The 14,326-nt window shown below is 39.4% G+C and overlaps 2 protein-coding genes across 6 annotated transcripts in view; one reads left to right on the top strand and one right to left on the bottom strand.

The window, feature by feature from the left end:
* The window catches only part of LOC145496415 (histone-lysine N-methyltransferase SETMAR-like), a 4,025-nt gene extending 3,137 nt beyond the window's left edge, over nt 1-888 (top strand). The window contains exon 3 of the mRNA XM_081476061.1: nt 217-888. Within this exon, the coding sequence (XP_081332187.1) occupies nt 217-836 (620 nt within the window). The 3' untranslated portion in view covers nt 837-888. The remainder of the gene's footprint in view (nt 1-216) is intronic.
* Nucleotides 889-2,187: 1,299 nt separating this feature from the next.
* LOC145496409 (hatching enzyme 1.2-like) lies at nt 2,188-14,005 on the bottom strand. Of its 5 annotated transcripts, none has more exons than XM_081476054.1 (8): nt 12,817-14,005; nt 8,781-8,973; nt 6,098-6,244; nt 4,168-4,285; nt 3,540-3,715; nt 3,144-3,419; nt 2,527-2,658; nt 2,188-2,273 (listed from the first exon to the last, which is right to left on the bottom strand). In XM_081476054.1, exons 1-8 carry the CDS (start codon nt 12,970-12,972, stop codon nt 2,230-2,232), a joined length of 1,242 nt encoding a protein of 413 aa, XP_081332180.1. In that variant the 5' UTR covers nt 12,973-14,005; the 3' UTR covers nt 2,188-2,229. The 5 variants fall into 5 exon arrangements, with proteins under 5 accessions (XP_081332180.1, XP_081332182.1, XP_081332178.1 ...); XM_081476056.1 differs by adding an exon at nt 9,223-9,291 and having other exon boundaries at nt 3,144-3,715; nt 12,817-12,894; XM_081476052.1 differs by having other exon boundaries at nt 3,144-3,715.
* Between the last annotated feature and the right edge of the window lie 321 nt (nt 14,006-14,326).

The raw sequence follows: 14,326 nt of genomic DNA, 5'->3' as shown, positions 1-14,326 counted from the left end.
GCACTCAGGATGTACAAAATTGAGCCTACTGTAAGAGAATCTATATGTGCTTTAATTTTCCTGGGACCTTGGCAGGGAGGGGGATTGGGGTCAAGTTGTACATACCCCTGCAACCCTAAGTTGTTGCATGAATTGATATGTCTCCCTGTCTCTGAATTTCCTGATCTGCTCTGTGTTTATGAATCATAAATCAGTCTTCGCATTTGTACAATGTAGATTACTGCCAACCAGTGTTTGAATGTAACAGTCGCTGTGCTTGTTCAGGATCATGTCCAAACAGAGTGGTTCAGAAGGGACAGCAACTTTATCTTCAGGTATTCAGAACAGAGCATAAAGGATGGGGGTTGAGAACTCTTGAAAGCATTAAGAAATTTACTTTTGTGTGTGAATATGCTGGTGAACTGATTTCAATTCAAGAAGCTAAAAAGCGTGCACAGGAATTGACTCACGAGACTGGGAACTATCTTATAGTTCTCAGAGAACATAGTTCCAAAGCCCAGGTGTTAAGAACTCACGTAGATGCTCATTTCCATGGTAATGCATCAAGGTTTGTGAATCACTCTTGCAGCCCTAATCTCATAATGGTGCCAGTGAGAGTGGATTCCATTGTTCCCAGACTAGCCCTCTTTGCAGCCAGAAACATTGACATTGGGGAAGAATTATCATTTGACTATTCAGGGGAATTTGATGTCTGGCCTGCAGCTGAAACAAATAGGGAACATGTAAAAGGATTGGAGTTCTTAAGAGACTTTGGGAAGGAACCAAAGAGTTGCTGTTGTGGATCACAGGGTTGTAGAGGTGTTCTACCCTTTGAATCATCATTATATTCGGCTTAAGTTGTCCAGGCCAAATCATGGCATGCACTGGCTGGCAAAGGCTCAGAAGCTTTCAGCCCTCTCTTTCTCCAAAGACATGGTGGTCAAATATTTATCACTGATGTGATTTAACAAACATAAATAGCCAGGGTACGGAAGAAAGTTTGAGCAAGATCAAGACATGTATTGGGAAAGGACAAATTACTCATATGCCCATGGATGTACAGTGTACAGTGTACTAGAGATGAACAGATCAATAAGATTTGATATTCCAGCCTGCTAACCTAAAATCCCAGGTATAAAATGCAGACAGGAGCTAATATTGGATATAATTTACGATGATGATGATGATGATGATGATGATGATGATGTCAATGACAATGCGATGATGATGACAAGGACGAGGACGATGATGATGATGATAATGATATGTAAAGAATTATTCCACCTTATAATTGCTCATAGTATAGATTGATGCACTCTCTTGTGTTATGTATTAATCAATAACTGTAAATACTGTAACTAAATTTGTCTTTGACTTTATTCGGTAAAATATGAGTCCTTAACTCATACAGCCTTTTGTTGTATGTAATATAACTTAAACTCCAGAAAATAAAGTTAAATATATCGATCCAAGTCCATTGAAAATAAATTGATACTTTCAACTGGACATAAATACAGTGTATAAGAGATGGATGTTCTTCAAATATTGAACAATAAATTAATCTAGTATAATACATAATTATGTCAAATACAAGGGGAGGCATATACAACTGTACATGAACATTATGGCAGCATCGTTTTCATTTTACCTTAGTTACAAACCTAGAAGTTTTTACAGTGCACTTCCCCACAGACAATATGGTACATGAATGCAATGTTGTTATAACTAGAAACCGAAGTTAATATCATACGATATTTCCCATATAAGTGAATGGCTATTGTTATTTTATATGCATGCTCAACTGGCGAATAACTAGCAAAATATTTTGTGTTTTCAGGTACAAAGTTAAAGTTATGAACGTTAACGTTTGGTATTTCATTTGCTACATATTTTCAATCAGTGTTCATAAATCGTAAAAAAATGAATGGAGTTATTATTAAAAGAGAATTATGTTAAAACTCTAGCTAATATGTATATATTTCTTTGTACTTTCCATACGTATAAAAGAACTTTTGGTTACAGGGTTCACTATAGGACTCCTTTCCAAATGAAGCTATTAGATGATTTTAAGAGAAATTTTTCATGTACTTTGCAATGCATGGTGATGCAGAGATTTTCTTGCTGCAAAGAGATGAGTCAGCAGCCGGCGATAACAGTGGTCAGGGTGAGGTTGCTAGTTGTGCTGTAACATCACGTGACTGCAAAGATCGCCCTGAACTCCCTAAATATGTTTATAACGGAGCACGTGTGTTATTTGGTGTGGGTTTCTCCTTTCCATATATTCAGGCGTTTATCTGTAAATGACAAAAGTCCACATTGAATATTCAGGACGATAATTTCCTATTAACTCTATTTAAGCAGCTTGTAAACGTTAGCGAGTTACTTGGTCATTCATATAATGTCGAATGACTGTAAGAAGTGAAAAAAAAGCTATTCCCCCTTCTTCTGTTCCCTCTAAATACTTCGCTTTGCGATTCACACTGTTTTAACATGTTTTGCTACATTCACCTTATGCCAGCATGCATAAATTCTTGAACTAAAACTGACCTGGCGCCGCCGTCTTACAAAAGCCACACGAGTATGGACAATACTTCTTCATAAATGACATCCAGTGGGTACAGTATCCATTGTGAGATGCGAAATATTTGCAATTTCTTTTGAAAACGTCTTGGCATTTACCTGATAAAAGGAAATAACTGAATTTTAAATTGACGAACGTCAATGGTCAATGACTACCACAAGTTTAGGATCCTGCGAGATCTAGAACCAGCCTCTCCCTGACTCAGTTTCGTTGGCTGTCGTCGTTGTTGTTGACGTACGTCAACGACAACAATGTGAACTCTTATGAAGCAGAGAAGTTTTGACACAATTTCTATTTGGGAGTTAATGGAGCTCTCAGTCACAGAATTTTGAGTTATTTCGGCTGAGTACAAAATTACCGTTAAATTGAAGGAAACCTGAAAAATAATAGTTTACTAAGATAGAAAAACACTATATAGATAACAATAAACCATAAAGAAACAAGGATGGTTAAGGATGGAGAAGATTGACACGGATTACAAATGACGAAGTTGAAAAATTTAGGCTAAACTTTTCAAGAATCGCAAACCGTAACGTAGTCCCTTTAAGTTGAAAAGATCGCTGACAACTATTTAACCACTTACGTTCTTCAGATTTGTCTTTCTTGGTGTCACCGTTAATCGGAGGCTTCTTATCCCAAGGTTTACAGGGATAATACTTTAATAACTGCTTGATGTCGATGACGCTTAAGTCGTCCATGTTACCCAGGGGTCTGTTAGGATCTGATATCGACTGCAGTGTGTTGTCGCCGTTTTTGCTGAAGGCTTGGTTGTCGTAGTGCATGAGGCTGTCAAAGTCGTACGGTTCCTCGGCGCTGTCCACACGGTCTGGACCGTAACTGTCAAAGTTCTGTTCAAATCCTTTTGAAGTGGAATAAACATGGAGAATAGTTTTAGAGAAACAGAAGCCAAAATCAGGTACTTTAAGATAATGTATGTCAATCAAGTTATGGCAATGAAACATTAATTTATGATAATTACCTGGCTCAATATTCCACCATAATACCATAATATAATTGTCTCTATCAGTGCGAGACTGTTCGTGAAAGAATCCCAGAGCGTGCATCATCTCGTGCATAACAGTTCCTTTGTATTCACATCCTTCTCCAACAGAGATTCTTTGCTTTCCTCCCTGACGGCCAATTGCCGAGAAACAACTAAGACAAGGGGAGAAAAAAGGAACGAGTTGTGTATGAGCAACACTCAGAAAAGAAAATACTTGGTCTGGTTAAAACAAAGCAAATTAAACAATACAAATCATTCGATAACAATAATTACCGTACTTAAATTTGCAATTAGCCAATCAGAAGCCGTGTCTACGGTTCTGATATCCTCCGATATCAGGTCACGACCTGATATGGCTACGATATCGTGCTCACCTGGCCGAATTTGGGTGTAGTAAAGTAATAACCTAATCGTACCTTTTTGTTACGCTTAGGCGGCGTATCAGGTTCGTTTGGTCTCGCCATGGGTATTTTGGCTTGACCACGTCTCGTCAAAATACAAACCATGGCACGACCAAACTCGCCTGATATGCCGCCGAAGCGTAACAAAAAGGTACGATTAGGTTTAATTACAACAAAGTGAAAAACAAGTAATGATTTCTTACCCATAATTTCCTTGGAATTCCACGAAGTCGTGTTCGTCGGTGTGAGGAACGAATTTGACGCAAGTTCTTTTGTGAAACTCGCGTATGGCTTTCCTAATGGCTTTGAAGGCCTCTTTATCTGTACAACGAGAAAAGACTCGTAAGTTAACTAAACAAAAGTAGCTTAGTCTGATGATTCAAAATGTTCAGACTAAATTTAAACGTAGCTGGGGTGAATGGGAAAGGAAAGTGTCAGAGGCACAATGTGTTTTGTAATTTACAAGTTTGAGCGGGGAGACTTATAAATAACATTGATTAATCCGTATCACATAAATTTCTCCATTAAATCCCCTGCCCGCTGCTGCGCACTTGTCAAGGTTCAGCGGGCCCACTCATGACCAAATATCGAAACAGAGCAACGTAAATTTTATGCTGATATAGAAAGATCTTTCAGAACTGCTTTAGTTCGGTCCACCCCGATCGAGAGTAGATACGACTAAAAAACAAACATTTTCGACTTAACAGTCTTTCACTTTTCTCTAGGATCTTGAAAAAAATCGCGCAGAAAAATGGCGTTGGTTGCGTTTGGTGTTGCTTTGTTGTATCAGTTGTGTGTGCGTACTGCTTTTTTTTCGTCTCCCTCGGCGATGTAAGGTAAAGAACGAGCGCTTGTGCTCCATCTTTTTTGCTGCCTTCGAGGTTAATACTTCACGTTTGCCCGAAGCTAGAATAGCCTGCGGGCTCGTTTAAAAGTAGATACATCGAGAATAAATTTAAAAGAGAAGGACATTACGTAAGACACTTGTGGCTTCCAGTCTGGAAAGCACGTACAACGCTCTCCCGTTTGTCTCGTGACAACAGCGGGGCAAATTGTGAAACCACTTACTACTTAAAATCTACACCTAAACGAGCCACTTCTGCAAATTAACTCTACGATATTGTGTTAGAGAACTAGAAACGTTTCTGAATCGGACGGTCGCGCTTGAACACGTGACATGAGAAAGTCTTCTGTTACCAAACACTCCTAACTAACAGCGCGTGAATTTATTAGAAATTCAATTAAATTCAGTACATGTGCTTGCGTATAATGACGACCGGACCTGAAACACGCAAGGTCAGGAAACGCAGGCGTTGTTTGAGAGTTAATGGCCACCCAGGAATGATGTCTAACCGGTGTTTCTCGATATCTCTATCACGCACACGTTTAATACTAGAAGTTGCGGCGGACTGCCGCGCACAATTAAGGTTTGCATGTTCCGGATGTTGTTTCACAAGAGATCAACTTCAATTCAAAGAAATTCTATAGGCCTCTCATGACAAAACAGGTAAACTATATCTGTTTTTAAACAGATATAGTTTACCTGTTTTGTAGAGGTTCTAAAGACTATTGGCTAAGATACCTATTCCCTTGCTCAGTATATCAAAATGTCACAGTGCCTCGTATAAATCTGCTAGAAAGAGCACGAACAATCGTTCTTCAAGCGAACGGTTTGTTCAGTTAAACCGGAATGACGCCAGATAGAATAGGCCCACTACGACTGAGCAAGGCGATAGCTGGCGATGGAATTGCTGTGCGGCCTACACAAGATTAGGGAGTTAACGTAACCACGACGGCGACGCCGAGGACAACGTCGGTAAAAAAAAGACTTAATATTTTACCTACTAATCTCGCGGTACTCTCGAGTCATGTACTTTGTTTATCACTGTCTAAACTATCACGAAACTAGGTCACGTCGTTGTTTTGCAGACGACGACAAAGATATCTACCAAGAATTATAACACACGCACAGACATTTTACTGATCATTAAATCTTTTATTTAGCGACGTTCGAAGTTGCCGTTGCCGTTGCCGTCGTGGTTTCCTTAAACTCCCTAGTCTTTACTTTGTCGCCAGTGGCACCGGTTATAATGGTTTCTTATACAAGATACCATATACGAAATAAGCACTTACTGAGGCTAGAGTCTAGCTTGTAAGGCACCACTCCATCCGGCCACCTCTTAACCATGTCGCTAACAATATCACGCTTGGCTCTTGAATTGCCCGCCTTCAGGACATTTCTAAGAGGTTCTGTCACCAGTATGTCACCTTCAATTACTTCTGTGAGGTAGAAAAAGTAAAAAAGACGGAAATTATGGTGTGAAAAGATAATCTGCCTAAACGCTGATGATTTCGTCCCCTTGTAAATCTTGTTTGCTTGTGTCGGTTTCCCTCATTTTGACATAGTATAGCCTCAATCGTTCTTACTAAGAACTTCGTGTCCAATTATTATGTTTCCCAAGACATCTAAAACTAGGGGCTTGTGTTGGTTTTTGGGATGAGCAAATTCAGCCTTTTCTTTTCTGGCCAATCAGGAACAACAAAAACAAGTAATACAATTAACCAATCATAATTCGAAGCAAAAGCACTCAATTCGTGTCGGGCGCGGGAAACATGCAAACTGTGTAAAGCGCGGGAAAAACATGCAACCCGCGCGGGAAAACGCCCATGCGGTGAATCACAGTAATTTGCTTGTAGTTTGCTCCTTATTCCCAGCCCTCTAGAACCCGCTTGCGTGCCATGATCAGAACGTGATTAAAACACTTTTCCCCACTCAAAATACTGTTACAGAAATGTTAATCCCATTGAAAGCTCTTCCATCTCCGAAAATCCGCGTTGATATCTGTGTAAATATTGACCATAGTGGCTCAGTTCAGCTTACTGTACTGACCAATTCAAATACAGAATCACGCATTACGCTGATGTCTCGAAGAGGTCTTCATTTTAGTCTTTATACTTCGATAGACGTGTACTATACATTTAATGTAATAGATTTGTCCAGGTGTCCATTTTCCGATAATTCAGCAAGTTTATCCCCCACAACAAAGGGTACGGCTTCAAATCAGTTCGAAACTGTCGCGATGAAAGGAGCTTGTGGCCATATCTGAACCCGCCAGGTCAGACTTATAGACGATATTGTAAGGCACGCATTGTAGATAAGTTCTAGGATTGAGATTGCAAGTGTAGAAAGATGTGTCCATATAACAAGGTCAATAGTCACACGGCAAATTAAAGAAATTGCGACTCAGAGGAAAAACATTCAATAAATCTGACCTTAGGTCTGGATCGCCCATGGTTGAGCTTCATCGTTCAAATTGTTCGCAGCTACTAATAACCGACAGGCCGACAGACCTTATCTTTCGTCTGCCTGAATCGCCTTCAAAATTGTGCAACAGCAGCTATTTTCATTCGCCTGACGTCGTCAGAGAAGATAAATTCTTTCTAAAAGCTTCTAACTAAGTCTCATTTATCGAGTATGAAAACTTACAACCTTTCTGAAGAAGTTCGAGTTTGCAGAGGCTTTGCGAAGTATCGTATTATTTTCGTGTTTTGAAATTCCAGATACCATGCTTAAAATAGTTGACACGTTCTCTTAAATTAATACGCTGACACGCAAACATAAAGAAATCAAAACCAAGGGATAATTAGTTATGCTCGAACTAGCTTCAGACATAACACAACTTCTACGAAGGCTACACTTGCTGTGGTTGTCAGTGTAGTATTGTTTTCCGCGCGCCAATATTGTATGAAAAACATCTTCGGAAGGGAACTCCTTAAATTGAGGTCACCTCCTTCCTTTACCGTGGTGAACGATTTCTTTTTCTTCTTCTTCGGTAAACTGAGAGAGCTAAGATCCGGTCTTGATAGCTACTCATTTGATGAACTTTCATGCCCGACTTCATGTATTTTGACACTTTTGTCTTTATATCTACATCAGACTCAAACTCCTTTATCTTACTAATGTTTCCGTCGAAACTTGACAGCTATCTTAACTTTCAAACGTTCCATTTCTGTTCTTTTGACGTAAAGTCAGCTTAAAGTACCCCAGAACTATTTAGAGGCTCAAACAGATGCTTCTGAACTTTTACAACGTCGGGCGACAGCATGCAAGAAGATCTAATCCCGCCTTCAATTTTTTCGGTGCTCTGTTTAAATGTCAATGCATTTATAGTGCTTAATCTAAGTGCACCGTGTATTAATTGTGTTTTATTTGCTCACATGCGACATGCAGCTGTGTCAACAGAAAATAAATTAATTAAGTGCCCCACTATTGCGACAGATTAAAATTTTAGCCGATTAAGATTGAATCATAAAATTGTGCTTCGAACAAATTGGACTGAATTAAATTCGACACGGCAAAAACATGCCCCAAACAACTTGAATGGCTAGGTTGCGTGATGAGGCCATCGAATGTTGGATCCAATTATAATAAGTGTAGCAGAATGAAAGTAAATAACAAAACTATCAAAAATATCAACGAGATTCACGGCTGCATTTTGACTCTTCAGCGAAATATGTCCGCGAAGTCCTGTTCGCTGTACAACCTTTTCATGTAATGACTGAGGTTTTTCGTTACGTGTGTTTCACAACTAGGATAGATCGTAGAGGGAACTTAAGAGCACTTTTGAGAACATGAAACTAGCTTTCTGGTACTATTATGATGTAACAGCCCTTTGTAATGTGCCCCACTCTTTTATGGGAACACAGGGCGAGCGATAGAGGGATATGGGGTTAAAGAACATAAACTGAATATGAGCATAGTACAGAAAGCTTTACACTGATCGCTAAAATATAACAAGCAATGACATTTCCTTACCGTCGTGGTCATTGACAGTTCGTTGCCTGGGGGCCCCAGCGACGTTGGACGGGAATGCTAAGAATATAGCAATCACTAGTGAAGTCAAAACAGAAGAGAGAAGAGTGTTCATCTCGCTAAGGCAATCCGTCTGGGCGATTCCTTTCTGGCGGGCGCGCGTTCTACTTGAGTTAAGGCAGTTGTAGCGAGCCGGCTGAAAAAAATAATGCAAACAAAGCATTGATCCGATATTTATAGTGGTCAATTCATTGAGATTGATTTGCATAACCGCCCTGTCTAAAGCCCTTGTTTTCACGTCACGTGCCGTAAGTGATATTACGTACTTACATTGGTTAGTTGGACAACAAAGGCTCTCATGAGAAGTCTTCCAAACATCGTATGGCACGACTGAAACCCTTATCTACCCATGAGTCGATAAATTTGTTGTCAGGAATTAACTTACAGTTATCTTGCCTTGAGCTAAACGACACATCAGTGATCATCAGTGATATGCCCCGTTATATAGGCGTTTCTAGAGAATACATGAATGAGCATTAATTACTGTTTGTTCGTAATAATTATAAAGTCAAGTGTTGAGTGTTGAATGCGGTTTTTAGAGGATTAATAGAAGGTTAAACATGCCGCTGCTGAGGAACTGCTTGCTCACAACTCTACGAGATTGTACGAGGAAGTGTGCATGAAGCAAATAAATCTCTAGGACTTTGATTTGACAAACAAGGTTATAAAGCCGAAGTGACATAACAAATTCTGATTATACGCGCGATTACTCTTTTATTCAACTTATTGTATTATTCCGAACTTAAAACGACTCATTCAATTTGCAGATTGAAAACACAACCAGCTGCAATTTTATTGTTTCAGGAAGGAATGGCCATTGTACCGTGTATCATTGTTTTATCATTATTTTCATTACTTATGTGTACCTAGAAACAAATCAAGAATACTGACATAAGTGCAATGCCACGGATCATGGCTTACCGAGAAAAGTTTTCAGTTTTCTTTCCGCCAGCTCAAGGCATCGTCCACACTAATCCGTCACGAAAACGGAGCTTTTGGAAAAATCTTTTCAAACCGGAGGAATTTGAAAACGACACGTTTCGTTTTAATGTGTACGGAGAACGTTTTGAAAACCGAGCTTTTCGAAAACGATGACGTCGCGATAATCACGAATTTTCCTCGAACACAAATCCAAAATGACGGGTGATTGTTTCGTTTTTAAATTCCTCCGACGAAAACATTTGATACGCTTTCAGAGTGGAACCTCCGTTTTCAAATTCCTCTGGAGTAGTGTGGACGGGGCATTTCCTAATTTCATGTCAAACGTTTATTTAGCAAGCTTCAATTGTCGTGGTTATCCCGCATTATTCATCAATACAACGAAATTTTGTCAAGCCGTTCAAAAAAATTCTACCTCGTTTTCTTCTTAGTTTTTTCTTTTGTCGGCGCAGAAAAGTTAGCCATACGATACTTTGCTGCCAAAATTGTAACTGACCACTAAAAAATGTATAAAAAATTGTTATCTAGTATCAGCTATAGATGGCTCAGTGACAATCTAACCGATATTGCCAATATATTGATAAGTGGCCAGCTGGTAGTAATAATATTAAGCTGTCAAATCATATCAGAGGAGAAATAACAACTGATAACACAAAAATGACTGAAATATTTTCACATGTATCCCAACTTAACCGTAAGAAAGGTTAATTGGTTGCTGCGCCAAGCTGTTCTCTTTGGAATGCAAAGCAGTTCGTGTATCAATTTATTTATGCTGGCAATAAAGCATATACTTCAAGGAAAAACACCGCTAATTCCCAGGAAGAGAATTTAACGCAGTCGCGATATTTTGGCCGCGTCCAAAAATACCTTTTAACTGAAGGAAACTTGAAAATAGTAGTTTGCGAAGATGCAAAAACACCAAAGAGATAATAATAAACCATAAACGAACAAGGAAAGTTAAGCACGGAGAAGATTGACACGGATTACAAGCGAAGACCCTGAAAATTTTACGCTAAGCTTTTCAGGATACACAAACCAAGACGTAGTTCCTTTAACACGTGTATCCTCTACTTGAGCTTCTTGACTTAATAACCCGGCATATTTACTTATTTATTCTGTAAGTACTGGTTAAAAAGATCAGAAATCTTCCATGAGCTTTGCGGAAATACGACAATTTCCGATCACCCAAAATGAAAGGCAGAATACTCTCTCTTTTATAGAAATTTTTGCTCAAAAAAACGTTGTGAGTGGAAAAGGCCAATTTAAAATTATTTAAAAACCTCTTAGGTCCGATACCCAAGGATGAATTAACAAAAAAGCAGTTGAGATCTTCAGGTGCAGCATAAATCAATTTGAATCAATGACGTTGACGGTCATCACATGACAGTGTAGTACAGTTGAAGAGGAATTAGAATGATTTTCGGTGTGATTTATTGTAATACAACCTCGTCATATTTGATCGTAACAAAGTGATATTGAACTGTAGTCAATAAGTTAGGTATCTAGACCGTCGGTGTATAGTATGTCGGTCATAACGTGAGTAACGCTAGACATCAAACTCGTCGGAAGTATTCGAAGTCTGCAATGCTTCCTTCCTGTGGTTTCTTAAACCGATCTGTGATTTTGGGAGGTTCTATTTACATAAAGCTCATTCAACTCTTTTAAAACAAACCCTTAACAACAAAATACTGAATCGCGGCACAGGATGGCGCCATTACTGAAAGGATATACTCTCTACAAATTTTCCCCATCCGCGACATTTATAAACGCCAGATTTCTAAAACAATCGACTGAAAATTATTTAATGAGAGATGGGTGCATGGCAACTGTTGTTTTTCATCTCTTGAATTTGTCGGAAATCTGTCTTTCAGAACACTTAGAGGTAGTGAGATGTGGTCGCAGTCACGTAAACAGAAAATGGCATTGTATAAAAGCTCGATTGCCGCATGGCCTTCATCGGTTACGCTCTGTAACGTGTCTCTAGAAGCGGCCGAGGAAATACAAGCTAAGCGTTTTATCCTCTTACGGAAAGATTACGTTTGTGCTTGTGATATGGTATAAAGGTTTGGACCAAATGAGCTGATTAGTCCAAATGATTGAGGGTTCAACAAGATAATCTACTTTGCGTTGACAATTAGGAATTATGCCTTATCAAAATTCCGAAATTCTTCCTATACATCCAGGACAATGCGTTGTTCTTTTGACTTCACTCACAGGTATGCAATCGCTTATCAAAGAAGTTTTGACAACACCATCAGACTTGGAATTTGTGCTACACCTGTCCCACGAATGGATTTGACGACAGCAATCCTACAAATTTTAGTTTATTTTAGTAGTTAACGTTCACAGATGTTAGAGTGTTTAACATTAAAATACTTCAGCCCTTGAAAGAAGTTCGCGTCATCTCTAGGCATAACTATATTTCCACACATGCTGGCATCTGCCGAGAAGCCTTCGTTTTTTGCGTACTAGTTCGCACTATCGGCATGTTTTATACAGCAGTCACTGTCCATGTAAAACCTTCGTGTCGATTAGCATAGCTGGGATCTCTGTTTTGATTTCTGTCAACAATGATGAAATCCGCCTTCTCATGCTCCTGTACGTTTTCTCAAACAACATTGACTGCACATTTATACGCGGTCAACCAAACTCTTTGACGAGGTTTGCGTAAAGCGGCTTTCATATACATTTCCAACTAACCTTCCTTGGAAATGTTATTGCCTTTTTAAAATTTTCATTTTAAAACGACACTTGCTTCTCATAAAAGCTTCTGGCCAATGAAATCGGCGTAATGTCGCGAAAAAACGAGACTAGTTCTGCCGAACAGATTGTCAAACTTTTGAGTCAAAAGCAGTGAAGTAAGGATGAAGGTTAATTATTGAACAAAGTTAGTGTGCTTTTTGAGACCTTTCGATGAAGCGATCTAAAACATGTCAAAATTTTAGTTTCAACACGTTTTGTTGAGCAGACATGATTGGTAAAATCACTAAAATGTGCTAGCATAAATAAAATACAAACAGCTGAAGAAAACTGTGCTTACCTCAAAGTTGTAAAATATTGACTTGTGACTGCACGGTGTGGTTTTAATTAGCAGGATGTATTGTTGCTGTGATCTTCTTATTTCCTCGGTGTTAGCATCTAGCTGACGATGTTTATAAACGCCGCCGGGAAAGCTTGTAATTATAGCAAGCAACATGCGATCCCAGACGTTTAGGAAAGTATTGAATATCACTTCAGAATTGACCTCTTTGAGCAGGAAACCAAATCTTCTTGTTGGGCCTTACGCATATGAACGTCATTCATAAAACGCGAACTTTGACCTAAAAACTGACGTAAAACATCCCATGAGTAACCTGCTCTTCCTTTGTTTTTTAAAATGTTTCGTTGAAAAACATAAAATGCACAACTACTTTCGTTGTCTCGTGATTAAATGTCCAACTTTTGGCGGGAAACAGTCGGACGCTGAGACAGACGTAGCACATAAAGTGGGCAAGTCTTCCGCTCTGTGTGTTTATCCCGCGATATTCATTGCCTTTTATGAACATGATGATGGGTTGTTAACCTTTTGACTTTCAAACGCGCTTTTATGCGCATTTTAGGCGTTTACAAGCGTCTAACTCATTCCGATAAGATTTAATGTGTCACGATCGCCAGTCTCATGACGAAGGGCATAGCTTAGTTTAAAAACCGATTACCGCTACTTCTTTAGCTTGTTCATCAAGGTCCGATTTAAGAGTTGTTAAGGCTTTACAGACTTTACTGGCTCTTAAAGAGGAAATAAAGGGATAATAAAAAGAAACTAAAAGACAGAAGAGGAAACGTATTACACGTTTTCCTGTGTAATGCATGGGCTAGCTTGGGCTGTACGGCAGCACAATTAAATTGACAATCAGATACACCTAAAATGTTATTGACGAACTCCGCGGGGACTCCCGTGTAAAAGGGACGCTGGGGGGCTCGTCGTACCTCTTAGGGGTAAAAATGCGGTATTGGTACCTCTTAGGGTGTTCAGCTACAAAAGGTCCACAGCAGGCGCTTTTGCGGACCCTTTTAGGGTATTGAGACGAAAGAAAAAATGTGACAGGAGATAATGTTTTGTTTGAGAATTGGTACCTTTTAGGGGTGAAAAAAATTTCAAGCCACGCCCACAAAGCAGAATCTTGGTGCCTCTTACGGGTTATTTTCAAAATTTCCGATGAGCATCCTCCGTCCTTTTTATATGGGAGCCCCCCCCCCCCCCCCGGCATCGAACAGTCCCCATGTTTGATTTCACATTACGATACAAATGGGGTGTGATTACCGAGAGGAAAAACATGTTAATATTCGCAAATCATTCAACTGCTTTCTTGTTATTTTTGGTGAATGTTCCGTATAGCTATGTCGTGCTTTCAGTATTGTAGTTAGGCAGTAGTGTAAGAGTAATTTAGTTCATCCGCGCATTTTGATCGGGCGAGTACAATACGTTTCGCGAATCCAAGATGGCCGGCAGATGCGTGAACGAAATTTCTCAACGTTTGCCTTCACTCTGGGCTAGAAGTAAAAGATGAAAA

The sequence above is a fragment of the Orbicella franksi genome, chromosome 9, assembly GCF_964199315.1.
Source record: "Orbicella franksi chromosome 9, jaOrbFran1.1, whole genome shotgun sequence".
Lineage (NCBI taxonomy): Eukaryota > Metazoa > Cnidaria > Anthozoa > Scleractinia > Merulinidae > Orbicella > Orbicella franksi.
The sequence above is the reverse complement of the archived record's forward strand: the minus strand, read 5'-3'. Positions and strand labels throughout refer to the sequence as shown.

Bases quoted from the DNA above. Each gene is read 5' to 3' on its own strand.
- LOC145496409 (XM_081476052.1), bottom strand. From the start codon at position 12,972: ATGTTGCTTGCTATAATTACAAGCTTTCCCGGCGGCGTTTATAAACAT. The intron at 6,245-8,780 runs GTAAGGAAATGT...TCTACCTCACAG, and splicing joins AACTGTCAATGACCACGACG to AAGTAATTGAAGGTGACATA. The intron at 2,274-2,526 runs GTCAGTTTTAGT...TGTCATTTACAG, and splicing joins TTGTAAGACGGCGGCGCCAG to ATAAACGCCTGAATATATGG.